Source organism: Neofelis nebulosa, chromosome 4 (genome assembly GCF_028018385.1).
Source record: "Neofelis nebulosa isolate mNeoNeb1 chromosome 4, mNeoNeb1.pri, whole genome shotgun sequence".
In the NCBI taxonomy this organism is placed as follows: Eukaryota; Metazoa; Chordata; class Mammalia; order Carnivora; family Felidae; genus Neofelis; species Neofelis nebulosa.
The window spans coordinates 118,644,154-118,671,058 of NC_080785.1; the positions used below are offsets into that span (position 1 = coordinate 118,644,154).

A 26,905-nucleotide genomic window follows, 5' to 3' on the forward strand; every position below is an offset into this window, starting at 1 on the left:
TGAAATGGATATAAATATAACAAAAGCAGTATAAAATTTGTATGCTAAACACTACAAAACCACTGATGAAAGAAACCAAAGAAAACTGAGGCAAATGGTAAGATATGCCTTGTTTCCTGATTAGAGGACTCAATATCATTAAGATGTCAATTCTTCCTAAATAGATTTATGGATTCAATACAAGCCATTTTATTTATTTTTTTCAATATATGAAGTTTATTGTCAAATTGGTTTCCATACAACACCCAGTGCTCATCCCAAAAGGTGCCCTCCTCAATACCCATCACCCACCCTCCCTTCCCTCCCACCCACCATCAACCCTCAGTTTGTTCTCAGTTTTTAAGAGTCTCTTATGCTTTGGCTCTCTTCCACTCTAACCTCTTTTTTTTTTCTTCCTTCTCCTCCCCCATGGGTTACTGTTAAGTTTCTCAGGATCCACATAAGAGTGAAACCATATGGTATCTGTCTTTCTCTGTATGGTTTATTTCACTTAGCATAACACTCTCCAGTTCCATCCATGTTGCTACAAAGGGCCATATTTCATTCTTTCTCATTGCCACGTAGTACTCCATTGTGTATATAAACCACAATTTTTTTATCCATTCATCAGTTGATGGACATTTAGGCTCTTTCCATAATTTGGCTATTGTTGAGAGTGCTGCTATAAACATTGGGGTACAAGTGCCCCTATGCATCAGTACTCCTGTATCCCTTGGGTAAATTCCTAGCAGTGCTATTGCTGGGTCATAGGGTAGGTCTATTTTTAATTTTTTGAGGAACCTCCACACTGCTTTCCAGAGTGGCTGCACCAATTTGCATTCCCACCAACAGTGCAAGAGGGTTCCCATTTCTCCATATCCTCGCCAGCATCTATAATCTCCTGATTTGTTCATTTTGGCCACTCTGACTGGCGTGAGGTGATATCTGAGTGTGGTTTTGATTTGTATTTCCCTGATGAGGAGCGACGTTGAGCATCTTTTCATGTGCCTGTTGGCCATCCGGATGTCTTCTTTAGAGAAGTGTCTATTCATGTTTTCTGCCCATTTCTTCACTGGATTATTTGTTTTTTGGGTGTGGAGTTTGGTGAGCTCTTTATAGATTTTGGATACTAGCCCTTTGTCTGGATATGTCATTTGCAAATATCTTTTCCCATTCCGTTGGTTGCCTGTTAGTTTTGTTGGTGTTTCCTTTGCTGTGCAGAAGCTTTTTATCTTCATAAGGTCCCAGTAGTTCATTTTTGCTTTTAATTCCCTTGTCTTTGGGGATGTGTCAAGTAAGAAATTGCTGTGGCTGAGGTCAGAGAGGTCTTTTCCTGCTTTCTCCTCTAGGGTTTTGATGGTTTCCTGTCTCACATTCAGGTCTTTTATCCATTTTGAGTTCATTTTTGTGAATGGTGTGAGAAAGTGGTCTAGTTTCAATCTTCTGCATCTTGCTGTCCAGTTCTCCCAGCACCATTTGTTAAAGAGACTGTCTTTTTTCCATTGGATATTCTTTCCTGCTTTGTCAAAGACTAGTTGGCTATACGTTTGTGGATCCATTTCTGGGTTCTCTATTCTGTTTCATTGATCTGAATGTCTGTTCTTGTGCCAGTACCATACTGTCTTGATGATTACAGCATTGTAATACAGCTTGAAGCACGGGATTGTGATTCCTCCAGGTTTGGTTTTCTTTTTCAGGATTGCTTTGGCTCTTCAGGGTATTTTCTGGTTCCATACAAATTTTAGGATTGTTTGTTCTAGCTCTGTGAAGAATGCTGTTGTTATTTTGATAAGGATTGCATTGAATATGTAGATTCCTTGGGAAGTACTGACATTTTAACAATATTTGTTCTTCCAATCCATGAGCTAATTTCTCCACATTCTTACCAACACTTGTTATTATCTGTCTTTTTAATTTTAGTCACCCTAGTGAGCGTGAGGAGGTATCTCAATGTGGTTCAATTTATTTCTGACAAAAGTGCAAAGATTATTCAGAGGAGAAAAGATGGTCTTTTCAACAAATACTGCCAGGACAATTGAATATCCATATGCAAAAGATGAACCTCAATCCTAACCTCTCATCATAAACAAAAATTAACTCAAATGGGATTATAGACTTACATTAAATGCTAAGACTGTAAAAATTCTGGGAGGAAACAAAGAGGAATATTTTTGTTACCTAGATCAGGAAAAAATTTCCTACATATTATATAAAAATATAATCCATGAAATTAAAAAAAAAGATAAATTAGCCTTCTTTTTTTTTTAATTTTTTTCAACGTTTTTTATTTATTTTTGGGACAGAGAGAGACAGAGCATGAACGAGGGAGGGGCAGAGAGAGAGGGAGACACAGAATCGGAAACAGGCTCCAGGCTCCGAGCCATCAGCCCATAGCCTGACGTGGGGCTCGAACTCACGGACCGCGAGATCGTGACCTGGCTGAAGTTGGACGCTTAACCGACTGCGCCACCCAGGCGCCCCAAATTAGCCTTCTTCAAAATTAAGACCATTTGGGGCACCTGGGTGGCTCAGTCAGTTAAGTGTCCATCTCTTGATTTTGGCTCAGGTCATGATCCAAGGGTCGTGGGATTGAGCCTCACATTGGACTTTGTGCTGAGCATGGAGCCTGATTGAGATTCATTTTCTCTGTCTGTCTCTATCTCTCCCCCTTTGCCCCTGGTCCCTGCTCTCTCTCTCAAAAAATAAAATGAAATAAAATAAAATTTAAAGTTAAAAAACATATTTAAAAAAAGAACCTTTGCTCTTCAAAAGATATTGTTAAAAGAATAAAGGATGAGCCACAAATTAGAAGGAAATATTTTCAAAACACATATCTAATAAAGGACTTGTATCCATAATATACAAGGAACTCTCAAAGTTTTATAATGAGATAGCCAATAGCTCAATAGAAAATAGGAAAAAATTTGAACACTTTACCAATGAAGAAAATAAGTACATGAAAAGATGTTCAACATCATAGTTATTAGGGAAATGTAAATTAAAACCATAATGAGATACCCACTCAAATGGCTCAAATTAAGCAAAAAATACCAAGTCCTAGTGAAGATATGGAGCAACTGGATCACTTATACCTTACCAGTGTGAATGCAATATGGTACACTCTGGAAAATTGGCAGTTTCTTATAAAGTTGAATATATAGTTACTATATGACTCCGCAATATCACTTCTAGGTATTTCACCCTAGAGAAATGACAACTTACATTCATAGAAAAATCTGTACACCTATGTTTATAATAGCCTTATTTATAATTGTCAAAATGTGGAAACAATCCAGATGGTCCTCAACTGGGTAAATAAATAAATTATGGTTCATCTCTGCAGTGCATCACAACTCAACAATTAAAAGGAACCAATTACTGATACACCCAACAGCATGTTTGAATGGCAAACTGCATTATGCCATGTTAAAGAAGTCATATGCAAAAGGGTATGATTCTGTTTATGTGACATTGATGAAAAGGCAAAACCAATGGGGATAGAAAACAAACAACTGACTGCCCAAGATTTAGTGTGTGGTGAGGAGCCAATATCAAAGGAATAGTAGGAGATTTTGGGTGATGATGGAACCATTCTGTGTTTTTTTTAAGTTATTTATTTTGATAGAGATAGAGTGGGGGAGGGGCAGAGAGATGGGGAGAGAGAGAGAGAATCCCAAACAGGCTCTGTGCTGTTAGCACAGAGTCTGACCCTGGGCTTGATCTCATGAATCATGAGATCATGACCTGAACTGAGGTGAAGAGGCAGATGCTCCATCAACTGGGCCACCCAGGCACACTAGAACTGTTCTGTATTTTAATTGTGGCAGAGGTTGCAAACCTGTATGTGTTTGTTAAAACTGAAAAGAGTGAATTTTATTGTATATAAATTATACCTCAGTAAATATTTTAAAAATAACACTTTGGGGGGCTTTAGCTAGATGATGGAACTAAAAATACACAGACAGTGAGGCACCTACCTGAGTGGCTCAGTTGGTTAAGCATCTGACTCTAGATTTCAGCGCAAGTCATGATTTCACAGTCATGGGATCGAGCCCCTCAGTCAGCTACTCCCCACCCTGCACTGGGCATAGAGCCTGCTTATGATTCTCTCTCCCTCTCCCTCTGTCCCTCCCCCCCACCTCTTTCTCAAAAATTTTAATAAAAATAATAGGGGTGCCTGGGTGGCTCAGTCAGTTGAGTATCGGACTTTAGCTCAGGTCATAATCTTATGGTTCATGAGTTCAAGCCCCACGTCGGGGTCTGTGCTGACAACTCAGAGCCTGCTTTGGATCCTGTGTCTCCCTCTCTCTCTGCCCCTCCCTGGCTTGCACTTGTCTCTCTCTCAAAATAAATAAACATTAAAAATTTTTTAATAAAAATAATACTAAATAAAAATGCATGGACAGTGATAACAATGAAGATGGAAGAATATGATTCTAAGTCAAAATATATAATATACATTTATGCCTAGAAGATTAAAGAGATCTTGATTTACTTTAGATATGATGTCATGTGTGCATATTTTAAAATGTAGCAATGACCAATAGAGTGTAGAAAGAAAATACAGGCATCTCTTGCCTTACATCAGCAATCTATGTTAGAATAAGATGTTTGGGGGCATTTGGCTGGCTCAGTCAGAAGAGAATGCTACTCTTGATCTCAGGGTTGTGAGTTCAAGCCCTGTGTTGGGTATAGTGATAACTTAAAAATAAAATCTCCCTAATTTTTTTTAAAGTAGGCTTCATGCCCAGCATAGAGCCCAAGGTGGGGTTTGAACTCAAGACCCTGAGATAATACCTGAGCTGAGATCAAGAGTCAGATGCTTAACTAACTGAACCACCCAGACATCCCCATCATGTTAAGATTTAATATGATTAAAACCATTGCTTCCATGTATTGCTGGCATAAGGACAGACATAAAGACCGATAGAATAGAAAGCCCAGTAATAAACCCTCACACATATGGCCAACTGATTTTCAACAAGGAAGCCAAAACCATTCAATGGGAAGAGGATAGTCATTTCAATAAATGGTACTGGGATAAGTGGATAGTCATGTGCAAAACAATGAAATTGGATCGTTACCTCATACTATAAACAAAAAATTAACTCAAATGGATCAATGACATAAATGTAAGAGCTAAAACTATACAACTATTAGAAGAAAGCACAGGGAAAATTCTTATGACAGTAGATTTGGCAATGGTTTCTTGGATATGACACCAAAAGCACAGGCAACAAAAGAAAAAATTGATAAATTGGACTTCATCAAAATTTGAAACATTTGTGTATCAAAAGACACCGTCAAGAGAGTAAAGGGAATGGGAGAAAATATTTGCAAATCATATATCTGATAAGGGGTTAATATTTTGAAAATATAAACAACTCTTACAACTCAACAACAAACAACCCAAAAAAAAAAGTGAGAAAAAAATGTGAAGACATTTCTCTAAAGATAATTGAACAGGGAGGGGCCAAGATGGCGGAACAGCATGCACGTTTTTTTTTGCATCTCTCATCCTTGAAATACAACCAGATCAACAGCAAACCATCCTGCACACCTAGAAAACGGAATCCAGAGGCAAAGACGTGTGCGCAATTGCAGGTCAGGGAGAGCACAGAGTTCAGATACTAGAAACTGGGTAGCTGGGTGATGCCATTTTCACCCCTCCCATGTATACACATACACAATTACAAGGGCCACAACAATCCACGCCAGTAAGCTAAGTAGTGCAATCTAGTGGAGAATGGAGCTGTTACACTAAGCCCCGCCCAACTGGGCCAACCTCGCTTTTCAGGAACACCACAAATCTCTCTGCCTGCTTTACGGACAATAAAGTGCTTCATAGTTCAACTTCTAGGGTAAACTTGATGTAATTTCCATTGTACTTCAATCTGTTTGCTGGTCCATCTATTCAATTTTTTTCTTTTCTTATTCTTGAACACAGAAAGCAAAAAAATTATTTTTATTTTCCATTTCTATTAAAATTATTTTTCTTTAAAATTTTCTACTATATTTTTTACTTTTTTGTAACTTTTTCAAATTCTATTTTTTTACTTCCATCATTTCATTTTATTCTTTTTCATTGTATTAATGTTTTCAAATTTTCAAACATTTTCCTTTTTTTTCTTTTCCTATCTTTCCCTTTTATCCCTAATCTATCAAGCTCCTTTCAACAACAAGGCCAGAGCACACCTAGCATGTAGCATCCTTTTACTTGATTTTTTTGTGTTGTTTTTAATTTTTTAATTTTAATTTTTTTTTACCTTATTGGTTTCTTTTCTTCCTTCAAAATGACGAAACAAAGGAATTGACCCCAAAAGAAATAGCAGGAAGAAACAACAGCCAGGGACTTAATCAACACAGATACAAGCAAAATGTCCAAACCAGAATTTAGAATCATAACAATAAGAATAATAGCTAGGGTTGAAAACAGATTAGAATACCTTTCTGTGGAGATAAAAGCTAGTCAGGATGAAATAAAAAATGCTATAACTGAGCCGCAATCTCGAGTAGATGCCACAGCGGTAAGGATGGATGAGGCAGAGCGGCGAATCAGTGATACAGAGGACAAACTCATGGAGAATAATGAAGCAGAAAAAAAGAGGGAGACTAATGCAAAGAGCATGATTTAAGAATTGGAGAAATCAGGGGCGCCTGGGTGGCTCAGTAGGTATATACATAAATGGAGTATTAGTCTTACAAAGGAATGAGTTCTTGTGTTTGTTTGTTTGTTTTTAATTTTAACTCTGCTAGTGGAGAGCCTGATGCAGGGCTCAAACTCATAAAACTATAACATCATGACCTGAGCTGAAACCAAGTCAGATGCTTAACCAACTGAGCCACCAGGCACCCGTCATAATGGATATTGTCTATGATTTTGATTTTTACAAAAGACACTCTAAAAACATAATGAAACAGAAAGACTAAAGGTAAAAGACTATACACTAGGGAAATAATAGCAAAAGGAATTCTAGTATTGATCTAATAACTTAATCTCAATATATGTATAGCAAAAATCAATAGAATCACAAGGAGAAATTAGCAAATCAGCACTCATAATAGAAAAGTTTTTTCTAAAAACTATTTAGAAACTTTTCTAAAACATTTTAGAAAGTTTTCTAAAACTTTTCTAAAACATTTAAAAAATATATTTATTTATTTATTTATTTATTTATTTATTTTTATTTTAGAGAGAGAGAGAGAGAAGCACAAGTGATGGAGGGGCAGAGGGAGAGACAGAATCTCAAATAGGATCCACCCCTATGTGGAGCTCAATCTCACGACCGTGAGATCATAACCTGAGCTGAAATCAAGAGTTGGATGCTTAACCAACTGAGCCACCCAGGCACCCCTCTCCAACATTTTTTAATGAAAAATTTCAGATGTACTGCAAGTTGAAAGACTCGTAGAGTGTATACTCAAATATAGGCATACCTTGGAGATATTGCAGGTTCAGTTCTAGACCACTGCAGTAAAACAAATATTACAAGACAGTCGAATAATTTGGGTTTCCCAGTACATATAAAAATTATGTTTACACTCTACTGTAGATTGTTAAGTGTGAAGTAGCATTAGTTCTAAAATCAATGTACATGCTTCAATTAAAAATTTCTTTGTTGCTGGAAAATTCTAACCATCATTGAGCTTTCAGCAGGTTGTAATCTTTTTGCTGGTAGAGAGTCTTGCCTTCCTGTTGATGGCTACTGACTGATCAGGGTGTTTGTTGAAGTCTGAGATGGCTATGGCAATTTCTTAAAATAAGACCATGAAGTTCACCACATCTATTGACACTTCCTTTCACAAATGATTTCTCTGTAGCTTGTGATGCTGTTTTATAGCATTTTACTCACAGTGGAACTTCTAACAAAATAGGACTCAGTACTCTCAAACGCCCCTGCTGCTTTATCAACTAAGTTTATGTAATATTCTGAATTATTTGTTGTTATTTCAATAATCTTCACAGCAACTTCAATAGGGCTAGATTCCAACACAAGAAACCACTTTCTTTGCTCATCCATAAGAAGCAACTGCTCATCTGTTTAGGTTCTATCATGAAATTGCTGCAATTCAGTCTCATCTTCAGGCTCCACTTCTAATTCTAGTTCTCTTTCTGTTTCCACCACATCTGCAGTGACTTCTTTCCCTGAAGTCTTGAACCCTTAAAGTCATCCATGAGGGCTGGAATCAAATTATTCTAAACTCCTGTTAATGTTGATGTTTTGACCTTTCCCCGTGAATCATAAATGTTCTTAATGGCATCTAGAATGGTTTCCAGAAGGTTTTCAGTTTACTTTGCCCAGATCCATCAGAGGAATCACTATGTATGGCAGCTGGAGCCTTGTGAAATGTATTTCTTAAGTAATATCACTTGAAAAATTTAATTACCCTTTGATCCATGGAATGCAGAATGGATGTTGTGTTCAAAGGCATAAAAACATTACTCTCATTGTATATTATCATCAGAACTCTTGGGTGTCCAAAGTGAATTGTCAATGAGTGGTAATATTTTTAAATCTTTCTTTTCTGAGCAGTAGATCTTATCAGTGAGCTTCAAATATTCGGTAGACCATGTTATAAACAGGTATGTTGTCATCCATGTTCCATCATTCCATTTATAGAACACAGGCAGAGTAGATTTAGCATAATTCTTAAAAGACCTAGGATTTTCATAATGGTAAATGAGCACTGGTTTCAACTTCAAGTCACCATTTACATTATCCCCTCACAGGAGAGTCACCTGTCCTTTTGAAGCTTTGAAGCTGGGCTTTGACTTTTCTCTAGCTATGCAAGTCCTAGATGGCATCTTCTTCCAATATAAGCCTGTTTCGTCTACATTGAAAATTTGTTGTTTATTGAAGCCACCTTCATTAATGATCTTAGCTAGATCTTCTAGATAACTTACTGCAGCTTCTACACTAGCACTTGCTATATCACCTTGCACTTCTACACCATGGAGAAGCCTTCTTTCCTTAAACGTCATGAACCAACCTCTGCTAGCGTCACACTTTTCTTCTGCAGCTTCTTCACTTCTCGCAGCCTTCAAAGAATTGAAGATAGTTGGGGTCTTGTTCTAGATTAAGCCTTGGTTTAAGGAATGTTGTGGCCCGTTTGATCTTCTCTCCAGACCACTAAAGCTTTCTTCACATCAGCAAGAAGGCTGTTTCCCTTTCTTATCATTCATGTGTTCACTGGAGTAGTACTTCTAATTTCCTTCAAGAATTTTTCCTGTGCATCCTCAACTTGCCTAACTGTTTGGCACAAAAGGCCTCGCTTTTGGCTTGCCTTGGCTTTGACATGCTTTCCTCACTAAGATGAATCCTTTGTAGCTTTTGATTTAAAGTGAGAGGTGTGTGACTCTTTCTTTCACTCAACACTTACAGGCCACTGTAGGATTATTAATTGGCCTAATTTCAATATTGTGTGTCTCTGGGAACATGGAAGCCCAAGTAGAGGAAGAGCGAAGGGGAATGGCCAGTTGGTGAAGCAATTAAAACACATACAACATCTACTGATTAATTTCATTATCTTATATGTTCTTGGTTCACGGAGCCCCAAAACAATTACAATAGTAACACTGAATATCACAGATCACCATAACAAATATAATGGTAATGAAGAAGTTTGAAATATTGTGAGAATTACCAAAACGTGACACAGAGACATGAAGTAAGCAAATACTATTGGTGCCAATAGAGTTGCTCAAAGCAGGGTTGCCACACATTTGCAGTTTGTAAAAAACACAGTAGCTGCAAGGCACAATAAAGCAAAGTACAATAAAACAAGGCATGCCTATACTTACTACCTAAATTCTACCATTTTACTCTAAATTTGCTTTTACACACAACTGTCCATCTCTCTTTCTATCCATTTATTAACCCATCTTATTTTTTATGCATTCCAAAGTAAGTTGCAGTCAGTTTCCTTTCCCTTAAAGACCTTATTATCTGAAGTTGACTACCTAGTTGCAAGTTTTTCTTTTGAAACAAATTTTGCATGCAATGAAATACACAAATCTTGAGTGTATGTTTGCTGAGTTTTGACAGATGCATACACCTTGTAACCTAAATTCCCAGCAAGATATAGAATGTTACCATCACTCCATAAAGTTCTCTCAGGTCCTTTCACAGTCAATCATAATGGGAGATTTTAATACACTTTTCAGAAAAAAAATAGCAATGATCTATAAAATGTGAGCAACACAATTAACAGGCTTGAGCTAATAAACACACAAAGAGCTTTCCATTAATAAAGAATGCACATTCTTTGCAAGAACACAGAGAACATTTATGAAAATTGACCATGTACTAAGCCTCAAAGGGATTTTCCACAAATTTCAAAATGGGAGTATCACACAGACCATATAGATTTTTTTTACCACAAAGCCAGCAACGCCATCTTGCTATAACTTGGGAAGATTTTGCTGGGGCATGGAGCCAACCATGAATAGAAAAGTAGGGGAGAGGGGCACCTGGGTGGCTCAGTCGGTTAAGTGTCTGACTTCAGCCCGGGTCATGATCTCGCGGTCTGTGGGTTTGAGCCCCGCATCGGGCTCTGTGCTGACAGCTCGGAGCCTGGAGCCTGCTTCCAAGCCTGTGTCTCCCTCTCTGCTCCTCCCCTGCTTGCACTCTGTCTGTCTCTCTCTCGCTCAAAAATAAATAAACACTAAAAACATTTAAAAAATAAAATAAAATGTTTACTCAAGACATAAATTTTTTAAAAAAGAAAAGGAAAGGAAAGCAAGGAAGAGACTGATTCCCAACCCTATCATGTGAGCAGCTGGTTTCTATTGCTGCTTATGTCAGCTTTTTGTTGCATCTTTGTCATTTGCAACCCAAGAGTTCTGAATAATACAGATGCTTACAAGGAAAGGTATGGTACGGTTATTTAGGCATTTTGTGATTATATGAACAATTCTTAACATTTTCAGTTTGCTTCCAGTATAAAACACATTATTTTATTTAATCATCTGTGAAATAACATTTTTTATGATGGCCTCTTTATAGATGAAGCAACTGACATTCAGTAAGTTTAGGTGACTCACTCAAGATCATAGTCCAGGAAACCCTTCACATAGTTTTCAAAATCTCAGTGACCCTCTGTCATACTAATTACACTGCATCTGTTCCCTTGTTCCTCCTCTAGACAGTGAGCTTCTAAAGGGAAGGGATAGGGTCTTAATCTTTGTGTCCCCATTGCCTGGCATAGGACCTATAAATATGAGATGCCACTGATATTTATTGGTTGAATGGTTGAAGGAATGAATGACAAGCCTCATGTCAAAAAGAGATAATGTGTGAGATTGAGGGAGAAAGAGAAAGATGGTTTTTATTGGGATTCTTATAGGAACATTAGAGAGATAGCCAATTGAAACTATTGTAAACAAAAAAGGGGGGATGTGAAAGAATGATGTAAACATATTTCAAACATAAGGTCTCAAACAGTATTAAGAATCTCTCCATTTTTCAGGGGCACCTGGTAGGCTCAATTCAGTGAAGCATGTGATTCTAAATCTTGGGGTTGAGAGTTCAAGGGCCACCTTGGGTATGGAGATTGCTTAAAAGTAAAATCTTAAAAAAAAAAAAGAATCTATCCATCTTTCAACCCATCTTCTGCACACATGTTGGCCTTACTTTCTAGGCTCTCCAATGGGATGGTGAATGTGACCATCTACAACCTAAAAGTAGCATCTTTACAGCTTATGATCCAAGAAATGGAGAACTGAACATCTCTCTTGTTTTCTCTGTTTCTCTGCCTCATCCCCACCCCTATTTCCCCAAGGAATGCCTTTGATTAGGATAGGGTGAGTTGCTCATCCTGAGGCCAAATCATTAAAGTCAGTAGGTGGGGCAGTATTATGGACTGCATGTTTGTTTTCCCACCCAAATTCATATGTTGAAACCCTACCCCCCAATGTGATATTAGGAGGTAGGGACTTTGAGAGTTGAGCCCTTGTGATAGGATTAGTGTCCTTCTAAAAGGAAGAGACTAGAGCTCTCTCTGCCATATGTGGAAACAGAAAGAAGGTGGCTATCTGTAAGTGAGGAAGAGTCCTCACCAGAACCCAACCATGCTAGTACACTGATCTCCATCCTCCAGAACTGTGACAAAGAAATGTTTGATGTTTAAGCCGCACAGTCTATGATATTCTGTAATATTAGCCTGAGCTGACTAGGAAAGACAGTATGACTGGCTGGAGACTTTAGATAAGTAAAGAGTAAATTCTATAGGTAAATATTAATTCTTTACAATTTTCCACATACTACTGATTTTTAAAGGATTAATAATATTCTAAAGGCAGAATGTCTCTGCATCTGAAAATAGACTTTTTGTTTGTTTTCTTCAGTCTATCTCAGTTGTCTGAAATTTTAGTACCTAAGAACTATAGGATGGGGTGGTATACATTTAGAACCTAACCTCCTACAAAAGATGAAATCCTCTCTACTAATGTTTGCTGAGCATCTATTGCGTGACCAACAACTTACATATTTTACCTCATTTAAACCATATGAGCTTAAGTTGTTCAATTTTACAGAATAGGAAGATGGGGTTCAGAGAATTTAAATAACTTACTCAAACCCACACAACTCTGTGTATCAGGGTTAGAATACAACTATCCATTGTCTAACTCCATAGCCCTGGTGTCTTTCAGCAAGGGCTCAGGAACCTTGGACAGCTCTATGTAATGGTTATATGCACTGGCTTTGACCAAGCTAGTTCCGTGTTTGAATCTTGGAACTCCTACTTTCAAGCTATCTGATAATAATAGCAAATAGCTTTTGAATGTTTTCCAAGTGATTAGCACTTTATGTGCACAATATCTCATTCAACTTTCCTAAAAACTCTCAGAAGGAGATACTACTATCATCATCCTCACTTTACAGATGAGGATGCTGAGACTTGACATCAGTTGGTAATTTGCAGAAATGAGACTTGACTCCAGATGGTGATGTGAGTGCATATATTCATAACCAAATAATATGGATTTAAAAAGAAAACAAAGGTAGTTCAGAAGAATTGCACCTACTCTTTAGAATGATCCATAAGGCACAGTAATCAAGAATATGGGCTCTGGAGCAGGCTTCCTGAGGCTAAATCACAGTTCTTCCCCTTGCTAGATATGTGACTTTGGGCAAGTTATTCATCCTCAGTGTCCTCCTCTATAAAATAAGGATATAAGAGTACCTACTGGTATGAGTTTGCTAGAGCTGCCATAACAAAATACTACAGAAGAAGGTACAAAATACAAAAGAAGGTAATTTTCTCACAATTCTGGAAGCCAGAAGTCCAAGATCAAGATGTCAGAAAGTTTGGGTTCTTCTGAAACCCCTCTTTTGGTGTACATGGCTGCTTTCTTGCTGTGTCTTCCATGGTCATCCTGTGGTCTCTGTGTTGTCTGTGTCCTAATTTCCTCTTCTTATAAGGACACCAGTGATGATGGATTAGGGCACACCATATGACCTCATTTTGCCTTAATCACCTCTTTTTTTTTTTTTTTTAATTTTTTTTTCAACGTTTTTAATTTATTTTTGGGACAGAGAGAGACAGAGCATGAACGGGGGAGGGGCAGAGAGAGAGGGAGACACAGAATCGGAAACAGGCTCCAGGCTCCGAGCCATCAGCCCAGAGCCTGACGCGGGGCTCGAACTCACGGACCGCAAGATCGTGACCTGGCTGAAGTCGGACGCTTAACCGACTGCGCCACCCAGGCGCCCCAATCACCTCTTTTTTTAAAAAAATGTTTATTTATTTATTTTTCAGAGAGCAGGAGAGAGAGGGAGAGAAGAGGAGAGCACAAGTGGTTGAGGGGCAGAGAGAAAGGGAGACAGAGAATCCCAAGCAAGCTCTGTGCTGTCAGCACAGAGTCTGACGTGGGGCTGGATTTCATGAACCTTGAGATCATGACCTAAGCCAAAATCAAGGGGCAGACACTTAACCGATTGAGCCACCCAAGTGCCTCCTTAATCACCTCTTTAAAGTCTCTGTCTCCAAATACAGTCACATTCTGAGCTACTGGAGGTTAGGACTTCAACATATGAATTGGGGGTGGGGGTGGGGGATACAATTCAGCTCATAACACTATCTCAAAGGGCTACTGTGAAGATTGAATGAGATAATACACGTAAAACAAAGATCAGGGGACTTAGAATGTTGTAAGAGCTTATCAAATGTTTGACGTAATCAGACACTTAATTTAGGCATAAGGGTATCCAGCAAGTTACAGATCTTTCTTCACTAGGATATTGGCTGGAAGTGCCTTGGGGTCTTCTCTTCTCACCCAGGTGTTCAGTGCAGCATCATCCTTGCCTTGTGGTCTCTAGTCCCCATCTCATTCCCACAACTGTTCCATTCTGCTCTGGCCCCTCCCTAGGGTCAAAGAGAAGTTCTTTCTGTATAGAATTCTCCAACTTTCTTGCTGTCACTGCTCTAAGGTTAGTTTTAAAAACAAGGATACATTCTGTGCCACCTACTCACAGCTTGGCAAGTGCTTTTCCAATACTGCTGCTATTTCTAATCCTTGGGCAAGCCACTTATTAAAATTTAATGACAATCACTTACATTTATAAAGCCATTTTCAGTTTACAAACTCCTTTCCATCCATTATCTCTTCTGATTCTCACAGCATCTGCAGGTAGGAAGGATGTTTTTCTCCATTTTGCAAAGGAATAAAATAAAGCTCTGAGGAGTTGCATCACTGTCCAGTGGCAGATATGGGCCTCAAATTCTGGTGTTTTCATTCCATTATGACAGAAGTAGCACACCTATTCTTCTACAATATAAACAATCCATTATCCCAACATTGCTCTCTTTTGGGAGATGTAGTTATTTGGGACTATTTGGGTTGGAAATGAAAAAACCTGGATTCAAACTGCCTTAAGCAAAACCTGAATGTATTGGCTCACAGAACACTCCAGAAGTAGGTCTTAGGGCATGGATGGATCCAGGTGGTCAAACTACATCATCAGAACAGTTTCTCTCCATTTCTTACCTTCCTGTGTACTCACCTTATTTTTAGACAATTTCCCTGCTTAGGGTGTCAAAGATGGCTCCCAGTAGCTGAAGCTTACCATTCCCTCAGCTCAACAAACTCAACAGAAATCCTAGACAACACCTCTTTCTTGCAAACTGCAACATATGACCTGGATATCAATCTCAACTATTTGAATTGGCTTATGTGCCCATGCTTGAACCAATCATTGTGTTTAGAACAATGCAGTATTCTCATTGTCCAGGACTAACCATTTGCCCCTGTCTGGAGAAGAATATAATGGTGGTGGTGGTGGGTGAATCTCACCAAACATAGGGAGTGAGTGAGGGAGAAAGGAATTTCCTTAAAGAAAAAATACCAGGGGTGTCTGGGTAGCTCAATCGGTTGAGTGTCTGACTTAGGCTTGGGTCATGATCTCACACTTCTGAGTTCAGGCCCCACATTGGTCTCTGTGCTGACAGCTTGGATCCTGGGGCCTGCTTCGGATTCTGTGTCTCCCTCTCTCTCTGCCCCTCTCCCCCTCACACTCTGTCTCTCTCACTCTTTCTCAAAAACAAATAAACATTAAAAAAATGTAAGAAAGAGAGTGTAAGTGGAGGGGACAAGATGGCAGAACAGCATGGAAGTTTTTTTTGTGTCTCGTGTCCATGAAATATTGTCAGATCAACACTAAACCATCCTGAACCTAGAAAACTGATTTGAGGGTTAACACAACAATCTGCACAACCTGAACCACAGAAGTCAGCAAGTATATGGCGCAGAGAGGTGAACTGGGGGAGAAAGAAGCCGCAGAGGGCAGGGAGCTGTTTTTGTTTGTGGAGAGAGGACAGAGATGGGGGGGGGAGAGTTCAGGAAAAGCACCCCTCCCCCAAAAACAGCTGGAGAGAAAGTGGAAAAGTGGAAGCAGCCTCAGGGACTGAACTAAAAAGGGAGAAAGGGGAGGGTTTAAATTCCATTAAGACTCTATAAACAGGGGGAGCACAGAGTATCAAACTCCACAGCTCAATACCTGGTGGTGCTCTGGTGGGAAGGGCGAATCCCCAGCAGCAGAGTGGGGTAGAGGAAGTTTTCGGGCCACATGTGGAGAAGCGGTTCCTCTGTTGGGAGGAAATCTGGTAGAGGCTGTGTGGCCACCCGGTCCCAGCAGACCCCAAAGAACAACCACATTTGCTGGTGCTGGAACAAGGTCATTAAGGGTGAAGCCTGGAGCCAGATGTGTATTTGTGATTTTCCATAATCCCCGAAACGCTGCTGCTACATGATCGCATGAACTTTTTCTGGGGGGGCCTGGCACTCAGCCGCAGTCTCTGGGCATTCTACAGCAGCATGGTCCTGAGAACATTCCTGGGAGTGGCCAGCACCCGGCCATTGCTCAGTGAAACCCTCCCCCAGAGGATCTGAGTGGGTCAAAGCTGCAGTCCTTTAGAAGTGAGGGGTCAGGAAACAGCTGCATGTGAGATAAAACTCAGGAGGGAGGTGCCGTCTGGCAACCTGACAGCTTAATCACAGACAGTGTGACAAAAGCAAGAGACAAAGGATGGATGCACGATTGTTGGTTGGGGAGAGCACAGAGTTCGGATACTAGAGACTGGGTAGCTGGATGACGCCATTTTCACCCCTCCCATGCATGCCCATACACACCTACAAGCGCCACAACAATCCACCCCAGTAACTTAGCAGCGCCATCTAGTGGAGAATGGAGCTGTTACACTAAGCCCCGCCAACTGGGCCAACCTCGCTCTTCAGCAACACCACAAATCTCTCCGCCTGCTTAGTTTATGGACTATAAAGTGCTTCATAGTTCAACTTCTAGGGGAAACCGATGTAATTTCAATTGTATTTTAAACTGTTCACTGGTCCATCTATTCAATTTTCTTTTTTTTTCTTTTCTTTTTCTTGAATAAAGAGAAAAAACTTACTCTTATTTTCCATTGTTATTAAAATATTTTCTTTATTTTTTCTATCTACTATATTTTTTACTTTTTTGGTAAATTTTTCAAATTCTATTTTACTTTCATCATTTCATTTTATTCTATTTCATTGTGTTCATTTTCTCAAATTTTCAATTTTTTTTCTCTAATCTATCAAGCTCCTTTCAATAACCAGACACAAACACACCTAGAATCTAGCATCATTTATTTGATTTTTGTGTGTGTGTTGTTTTAATTTTTTAATTTTAATTTTTTTACCTTATCAATTTCTTTTCTTCCTTCAAAATAACAAAACAAAGGAATTGACCCCAAAAGAAATAGCAGGAAGAAACAACAGCCAGGGACTTAATCAACACAGATACAAGCAAAATGTCCAAACCAGAATTTAGAATCATGATAATAAGAATACTAGCTAGGGTTGAAAACAGATTAGAATACCTTTCTGTGGCATTAAAAGCTAGTCAGGAGGAAATAAAAAATGTTATAACTGAGAGCAATCTCGAGTAGATGCCACAGCGGTAAGGATGGATGAGGCAGAACGACGAATCAGTGATACAGAGGACAAACTCATGGAGAATAATGAAGCAGAAAAAAAGAGGGAGACTAAGGCAAAGAGCACGATTTAAGAATTAGAGAAATCAGTGACTCCTTAAAAAGGAACAACATCAGAATCACAGGGGTCCCAGAGATGAAGAGAGAGAAAAAGGGGTAGAAGGGTTATGTGAGCAAATCATAGCCGAAAACTTTCCTAAGCTGGGGAAAGACACACAAATCAAAACCCAGGCAGCACAGAGGACTCCCATATGTCAACAAGACACATCATAGTCAAATTCATGAAATACTCAGGCAAGGAAAGAATCATGAAAGCAGCAAGGGAAAAAAGTCCTTAACCTACAAGGGAAGAAAGATCAGGTTTGCAGCAGACCTATCCACAGAAACTTGGCAGACCAGAGAGGAGTGGCAGGATATATTCAATGTGCTGAATTGGAAAAATATGCAGCCAGAAATTCTTTATCCAGCAACGCTGTCATTCAAAATAGAAGAAGAGATGAAAAGTTTCCCACCAAACCAGCCCTGCAAGAAATTTTAAGGGGGGCTCTCTGAGGGGAGAAAAGACAAAAAAAAAAAAAAAAAAAAAAAAAAAAGACCAAAAACAACAAAGACTAGAAAGGACCTGAAACTCCAACTCTACAAGAAACATAATGGCAATAAACTTATATCTTTCAGTACTCACTCTACACATCAATGGACTAAATGCTTCAATCAAAAGACATAGGGTAACAGAATGGATAAGAAAACAAGATCCATCTATATGCTATTCACAAGAGACCCACTTGAGACCTAAAGACACCTTCAAATTGAAAGTAAGGGGATGGAGAAACATCTATCTTGCTAATGGTCGACAAAAGAAAGCCAGAGTAGCCATACTTATATCAGAAAATCTAGATTTTAAAATAAAGACTGTAACAAGAGATGAAAAAGGGCATTATATCATAATTAAGGAGTCTATCCCCCAAGACCTAACAATTATAAACATTTATGCTCCAAATGTGGAGGCACCAAAATATATAAATCAATTAATCACAAACATAAAGAAACTCATTGATAATAATATCATAATAGTAGGGGACTTCAACACCCCATGTACAACAATGAACAGATCATCTAAACAGAAAATCAAGAAGGAAACAATGGCTTTGACTGTCACACTGGACCAGATGGACTTAACAGATATATTCAGAACATTTCATCCTAAAGCAGCGGAATATACATTCTTCTCCAGTGCACATGGAACTTTCTCCAGAATAGATCACATAGTGGGATACAAATCAGCCCCAACAAGTACAAAAAGATTGAGATCATACCATGCAGATTTTCAGACCACAACGCTATGAAACTCGAAATCAACCACAAGAAAAAATTTGGAAAGATAGCAAATACTTGGAGACTAAAGAACATCCTACTAACGAATGAATGGGCTAATCAAGAAGTTAAAGAGGAAATTTAAAAATACATAGAAGGCAAGGAAAATGATAACACCACAGCCCCAAACCTCTGCGACACAGCAAAGGCAGTCATAAGACGGAAGTATACAGCAATCCAGGCCTTCCTAACGGAAGAAGAAAGGTTTTAGATACACAACATAACCTTACATCCTAAAGAGCTGGAAAAAGAAAAGCAAAGAAAACCCCAAAACAGCAGAAGACAGGAAATAATAAAGATTAGAGCTTTATCAATGCTCTAATAAATCAATGCTATTGAAACCTAAAACAAAACAAAACAAAAAAAACAGTAGAACCAGAAGCTGGTTCATTGAAAGAATTAACAAAATTGATAAACCACTAGCCAGTTTGATGAAAAAGAAAAAGGAAAGGACCCAAATAAATAAAATCAAGAAGAGGAGAGATCATAACGAACATAGCAGAAATAAAATAATTATAAGAGAATATTATGAACAACTATATGGCAATAAAAAGGGCAATCTGGAAGAAATGGCAAAATTCCTAGAAACATATACACTACCAAAACTGCAACAGGAAGAAATAGAAAATTTGAACACACCCATAACCAGTAAAGAAATCGAATTAGTAATCAAAAATCTCCCAAAAAACAAAAGTCTAGGGCCAGATGGCTTTCCAGGGGAATTCTATCAAACATTTAAGGAAGAGTTAACACCTATTCTCTTGAAGCTGTTCCAAAAAATAGAAATGGAAGCAAAACTTCCAAACTCTTTCTGTGAAGCCAGAATTACCTTGATTCTTTTTTTTTTTTTTTTAATTTTTTTTTCAACGTTTTTTATTTTTATTTTTGGGACAGAGAGAGACAGACAGAGCATGAACGGGGGAGGGGCAGAGAGAGGGAGACACAGAATCGGAAACAGGCTCCAGGCTCCGAGCCATCAGCCCAGAGCCCGACGCGGGGCTCGAACTCACGGACCGCGAGATCGTGACCTGGCTGAAGTCGGACGCTTAACCGACTGCGCCACCCAGGCGCCCCAGAATTACCTTGATTCTAAAACCAAAGATCCCACTAAAAAGGAGAACTATAGTCCAATTTCCCTGATGAACATGGATGCAAAAATCCTCAAAAAGATGTTAGCCAACTGGATCCAACAATACATTTTAAAAGTTATTCACCATGACCAAGTGGGATTTATACCTGGGATGCAGGGCTGGTTCAATATCCACAAAACAGTCAATATGATTCTTCACATCAATCAAATAAAGGACAAGAACCACACGATCCTCTCAATAGATGCAGAGAAAGCATTTGACAAAATACAGCATCCTTTCTTGATAAAAACTCATAAGAAAGTAGGGATAGAAGGATCATACGTCAAGATCATAAAAGCCATATATGAAAGACCCAATGCTAATATCATCCTCAATGGGGAAAAACTGAGAGCTTTCCCCTTAAGGTTAGGGACAAGACAGGGATGTCCACTCTCACCACTGTTATTCAACACAGTATTGGAAGTCTTAGCCTCAGCCATCAGACAACACAAAGAAATAAAAGGCATCCAATAGGCCAGGAGGAGGTTAAACTTTTACTCTTCACAGATGACATGATACTCTATATGGAAAACCCAAAAGATTCCACCAAAAAACTGCTAGAGCTTATCCATGAATTCAGCAAAGTTGCAGAATATAAAATCAATGCACAGAAATTGGTTGCATTCCTATACACCAACAATGAAGCAACAGAAAGAGAAATCAAGGAATCGATCCCATTTACAATTGCACCAAAAATCATAAAATACCTAGGAATAAATCTAACCAAAGAGGTTAAAAATCTATACACTGAAAACTACAGAAAACTTATGAAAGAAATTGAAGAAGACACAAAAAAATGGAAAAAGATTCCATGCTCCTGGATAGGAAGAACAAATATTGTTAAAATGTCAATACTACCCAAATCAATCTACATATTCAATGCAATCCTTATCAAAATAACACCAGCATTCTTCACAGAGCTAGAACAAACAATCCTAAAATTTGTATGGAACCAGAAAATACCCTGAAGAGCCAAAGCAATCCTGAAAAAGAAAACCAAACCTGGAGGAATCACAATCCCGTGCTTCAAGCTGTATTACAAAGCTGTAATCATCAAGATAGTATGGTACTGGCACAAGAACAGACATTCAGATCAATGAAACAGAATAGAGAACCCAGAAATGGACCCACAAACGTATAGCCAACTAATCTTTGACAAAGCAGGAAAGAATATCCAATGGAATAAAGACAGTCTCTTCAGCAAGTGGTGCTGGGAAACCTGGACAACGAACGACATGCAGAAAAATGAACCTGGAGCACTTTCTTACACCATACACAAAAATAAACTCAAAATGGATGAAAGACCTCAATGTAAGACAGGAAGCCATCAAAATCCTTGAGGAGAAAGCAGGCAAAACCTCTTTGACCTCGGCCGCAGCAACTTCTCATTCAACACGTCTCCGGAGGCAAGGGAAACCAAAGCAAAAATGAACTATTGGGACCTCATCGAAATAAAAACTTCTGCACAGCAAAGGAAACAATCAGCAAAACTAAAAGGCAACCGATGGAATGGGAGAAGATATTTGCAAAGACATATCAGATAAAGGGTTAGTATCCAAAACCTATAAAGAACTTATCAAACTCAACACCCAAAACACAAATAATCCAGTGAAGAAATGGTCAAAAGACATGAATAGACACTTCTCCAAAGAAGACATCCAGATGGCTAACAGACACATGGAAAAATACTTGACATCACTCATCATCAGAGACATACAAATTAAAACCACAATGAGAAACCACTTCACACCTGTCAGAATGGCTAACATTAGCAACTCAGGCAACAACAGATGTTGGCAAGGATGCAGAGAGAGAGGATCTCTTTTGCGCTGGTGGGAATGCAAACTGGTGCAGCCACTCTGGGAAACAGTATGGAGGTTCCTCAAAAAATTAAAAATAGAACTACCCTATGACCCAGAAATTGCACGACTAGGCATTTATCCAAGGGATACAGGTGTGCTGATTCAAAGGGGCACATTCACCCCAATGTTTATAGCAGCACTATTGACAATAGACAAAGTATGGAAAGAGCCCAAATGTCCATCCATGGATGAATGGATAAAGAAGATGTGGTATATATATATAATGGAGTATTCCTCGGCAATCAAAAAGAATGAAATCTTGCCATTTCCAACTATGTGGATGGAACTAGACGGTATTATGCTAAGCGAAATCAGTCAGAGAAAGACAAATATCCTATGACTTCACTCATATGAGGACTTTAAAATACAAAACAGAAGAACATAAGGGAAGGGAAGCAAAAATAAAATAAAAATGGGGCGGGGGGGACAAAAACATAAGAGACTTAAATATGGAGAACAAACTGAGGGTTACTGGAGGTGTTGTGGGAGGGGGGATGGGCTAAATGGGTGAGTGGCATTAAGGAATCTAGTCCTGAAATCATTGTTGCACTATATGCTAACTAACTTGGATGTAAAATAAAAAAATAAATTAAATAAAAACCAGACATTAAAAAAAGAGTGGTGAGTGGACTTTTTTGGTTTTTACTCGGAACTGACTAGTTTGGCTCAGCAGTAAAGGAGGGAAAAAAAAGGCAATAATTCAAGAGTAAGGAGAAAAGATGGAGCTTCTGGCTCTAGTAACTTATGTTCAGAATAGTAACCAAACCAGGAGCACCCACAAAAAGAGACTTTGAGGATGATGTTCTCCTCCTCCCAACACTTTCTATCTCCCCATGAAGTTGTGAGGTCCAGGAGGGCAAGGATCACATCTGTTTTACCTACCATCTCATCCCAAGGCTAGCACAGTGCTGTGCAGCACATTACAGAAGACATTCACTTATTTACTGCATGGGTGAATAAATGATTCAGGCTGATGAGTCAGTTGGCAGGATCAACCCACCTCTTTGTTCAAGTCAGTCCCCTCTTTGGCTTCTGTTCTCTGTCTGCCCAGTGGGAGAAGGTGTAGAATTAGACTCTCTATACAACCCCTTGATTCTAGGATCTTAGGATTCTCAGGAAACAGTCAGGATGCCCTCTACAAGGAACCGATGGAGGGGAAACCAAATTTACCGAGCACCCTGTGCTCAGATGACATGACCTCATATGAGTCTGAGTTGCCCAAATTGTGGAGCCCATTTCATGGGCCTCATCATTTTGTTTTAAAATTTGGGATAGAGAGATGGCAGCCTGGTAGGAGGACCCTAGGCTCAACTCATTCTTCCAACACAGCCAGATAACTATCAAATCATTCTGAATAACCAAGAAATCAACCTGAGAACTGACAGGATAAACTCCACACAACTAGAGGGAGAGAAGAGGCCACATTGAGAAAGATAATTTATAGGGAAATATGTACTTTATGGAATAAATTTAAAGAACTGAAATATATTTTATTTTAAATAAAGTAACAGATCTTTAATCTTACACAGCTAAATTGCTGATTACATATTTGCTGAACTGACTGAAAGGTTTAGAAAATTGTATCGTGTTTTATTTATTTACTTAGAGTTTATTTACTTATTTTGAGAAAGAGAGAGAGAGCACGCACGTGTGGGGGGGGTGGGCAGAGAAAAAGGAAGAGAGAATTCCAAGCAGGCTCCCCGCTATCAGCATGGAGCCCTATGCAGGCTAGATCATGACCCAAGCCAAAATCAAGAATTGGATGCTTAACCTAGGTGACCCTTAAGAGTTTTTTTTTTATTTCAAAGCCTTCTTAATAAACTTTTTTTTCTAAAAACAATAAAATTTGGGATGAAAAATAACACTACCCATTTTTTATTTTGCCAAAATGAGGACATTAAGAAAAAACTATCATGAAACAAACTTAAGAACAAATTAACTATCATCAACATTTCTTTAAAAAGGAATTTTTACACCAAGAAAGCAGGAAGTACATAATCTCAGGAAAAAAAAGAAAGAAGAAGAACAACAACAGTGTCTCTCCTGGAAAAGACAGTTGGCAACGTTACATGATTACTTTTTTCTGAAGATAGATGCAAATTTCATCAGACTGGCCCCTGTGTAGGGTGTTGTGTTTGGAACCCACTGACAGAGATTCTTTTCAACCCCACCCCTTTCCCTTACATGCTTGGGAAGTGGGGCTTAGTCTGCCCACTTTAGATGTGGGGAAACAGGTTCAGAGAGCCCAAGTGCAAGGTCACAGGGGTAGTAAATAAGTAGTCAGGGTTTGTCTGGGTGCCAACCCATATCATCTTGGCAGATCTTAAGCCAAAAATTATTCCCCTTCAGGGAAAGAAATGACCCTCACTGGCTTCCTTGGAATGCTCCCAGGGTGTTCTTGGGCCTGACCATGAGCTTGGAATAGGACGCTTCGCTCTTTAACACATCTTATTGATGTGCTCACTTCATGGCAGGTACTCGGAAGAGTGTAGGGAGGGAAACCGACATGTTCCCAGCCTCCTTCCCTCTTGTCCCCCATACTCACCCTGGATCTTGTTCTCCAGGCCCAACTCCTTCCGCTGGTGGCCAACGAATCCCTATCGCGGGCGTGGGATGCTAACACTTTAGGGGGTTCCCTCTCCCAGGGATGTTGGCAGTTTCCAAGGAGACTCTGGGAACCTTCAATGCCTCTAAGACCCAAAGGGCTGGAAATGTAATGGCGCAACCTGAGGCACTGTGTTAGGTTGTAGGGAAGGTGTACTGGGAGCAAGAGAGCAGTTTAAACCTTATCAAATAATACTCCGTTCGCCCCTCCCCCATTCCCACGCGCTCTGCGGGGATCCACAGCCACGCAGCTCCGGTTGGAAGAAGGGGGTCCCCTAAGTCAGAGAACCTACTGTATAAAGGGATTATTGCTCAAGCTGGGGGACCCCTAGGTCCGTGCCCACCCCTCACACTGACTGCCAGTACCTGGAGCGCCCCTCCCCCGTTCCGCCCCGCCCCGCACGCTGGCGGCGGGAGCGCGCCTCCGCCAAGCCGCGCCGGTGCACGAGAGCGCGCGCCTCGGCGCGGGAACGCGCCCCGGGGAGAACCCGAGCAAGATGGAGGCCGCGCGGAGGCCGCCTCCTGGGCCGAGGCAGCCGCTGCTGGGAGCGCCGAGCCGGGGCGCCTAGGCCGTGCCAGTCCCGGACCCACTGCTCTGGACCGGGCCCAGGTTGGTCTCCCTGCACCCCGTTCCTGCGGCTGCAGCCTCCGCGCGCGTCCGGCCTGGGAGCCGGGCAGCCGCCCCCCACCCCCACCTCCGGCCCTACCCTGGCCCGGTAGCTCCCCAGCACCCCAGGGATAGCCCCTGCCCACTGCCCGCCCCTCGAGGCCCGAGCTGTCTGCCGGCCCTGGTCCCTCGTCCCCTTGGCCTGGAAAACCTCTCTCCTTAGCCCTGGCCCGCCAATCCTAGGCTCCCCCAGCCTACATCCAGCCCTGTCTTCTAGGGGACCCCCCCAAAACCCCTGCCCCGTGTTCAGACTCTGCAGTCCCAGCGCCCGACTCCCCACTAGCCTCATCCTGATTCCTGCACTTCACCCTCCCTGTCCCAGCCCCCATTATCACCTTCCCAGGCCCCTGTGTATCCCCTTCTTATCCCCTCATAGAAGCACCAACCCCCCTCTCCACAGCGCTTTTCTAGACACCCAATACCAAACCTTTTACCCCTAATACCTGTCCCCAAATTCCCTTCCAAGCTCCCTATTTACAGCGCCTCTGTTAATATACCCCAGTACCGGTCCTCAGCTTCCATTCTATCTCTCCATGGTCCCCTCCTACTCCCTCAATTCTGGTCCCCAGACCCCCTTCCCAACACCCCCATGACCACTTTCTAGTCAGCCCCCACTTCCATCTCCCATATCCACATCCCATCCCCCCCATCCCAACCCCCCAACTTTCACATGGCCTCTTCCTAGGTCCAATCGGAGATCTTTGCCCCCTCTAGACACCGCCCCAACACTCAGGACCCTCTCCTAGCTCTTCCATACTACCCCCTGATTCCCCCCAGCTCCGCCCCAGGCTCCGCCCTCGAGAGTTCTTTGGCTCAGGGCAGCTTCTCGCGTGCGTCCCCAGCTCCCGCCCGCCCGTCAGCCCGGCAGCCCGGCGGTCGGTCCCGGGCCGGCGGCCCCCGCCAGCCGCCGTCGCCGCCGCCGGCCCCGCCCCCGGGCACCATGCTGCCCTCGCAGGAAGCCTCCAAGCTCTACCATGAGCACTACATGCGGAACTCGCGGGCCATCGGCGTGCTATGGGCCATCTTCACCATCTGCTTCGCCATCATCAACGTGGTGGTCTTCATCCAGCCCTACTGGGTGGGCGACAGCGTGAGCACCCCCAAGCCTGGCTACTTCGGCCTCTTCCACTACTGTGTGGGCAGCGGGCTGGCGGGCCGCGAGCTTACCTGCCGCGGCTCGTTCACCGACTTCAGCACCATCCCGTCCGGCGCCTTCAAGGCAGCCGCCTTCTTCGTGCTGCTCTCCATGGTGCTGATCCTCGGCTGTATCACCTGCTTTGCGCTTTTCTTCTTCTGCAACACGGCCACGGTCTACAAGATCTGCGCCTGGATGCAGCTCTTGGCAGGTAGGGGAGAGGTGGGGATGGGACCCCTAGAACCCTCTGACCCCTTCCAGGACCTCTTCTTGGAGGGGTCAGAGATAGATTCTGCTCTTCTATCCAAAGACACACCTCCTTGGCAGCCACTGGGGAGGGGATTTATGAGAGAGAGACACCTTGGAGCAGTAGGTAGAACCTTAGAACTGGGTCTTTGAATGTGTGTGCTTGGATACGGGCAGACTGCATTTAGTGATGGGTTAGTGTTATGTTAGAGTCTCTGAGAGTCTCTTTTGGCTGTCTTAAGGGAGATAATTATCTGAACGAGGAGTTACTCTAGGAGTGAGCAATTTCTTTTGTATCAAGAAAAGCATGAGATGAGGGAAATCAAGAGATGTAACTTTGACCTTTATCTTGGTGACATTATCAACTTGGGTGTTTCACTTTATTTCTCTGAGGCTGGGTTTCCTCATCTGTAAAACAATGGAGAAGATTCCAAGAACA

At 41.0% G+C, this 26,905-nt stretch overlaps 1 protein-coding gene and 1 long non-coding RNA gene across 2 annotated transcripts in view; one reads left to right on the forward strand and one right to left on the reverse strand.

Annotated features, from left to right (window-relative positions):
• Positions 1 to 24,757, reverse strand: part of LOC131509844 (uncharacterized) — a 38,708-nt gene extending 13,951 nt beyond the window's left edge. The window contains exon 1 of the long non-coding RNA XR_009260718.1: positions 24,360 to 24,757. This is a non-coding gene — a long non-coding RNA (uncharacterized LOC131509844). The remainder of the gene's footprint in view (positions 1 to 24,359) is intronic.
• A 105-nt stretch (positions 24,758 to 24,862) lies between these two features.
• Positions 24,863 to 26,905, forward strand: part of LHFPL4 (LHFPL tetraspan subfamily member 4) — a 32,660-nt gene continuing 30,617 nt past the window's right edge. The window contains exons 1-2 of the mRNA XM_058726105.1: positions 24,863 to 25,028; positions 25,928 to 26,431. Of these exons, the coding sequence (XP_058582088.1) occupies positions 26,026 to 26,431 (406 nt within the window). The 5' untranslated portion in view covers positions 24,863 to 25,028; positions 25,928 to 26,025. The remainder of the gene's footprint in view (positions 25,029 to 25,927; positions 26,432 to 26,905) is intronic.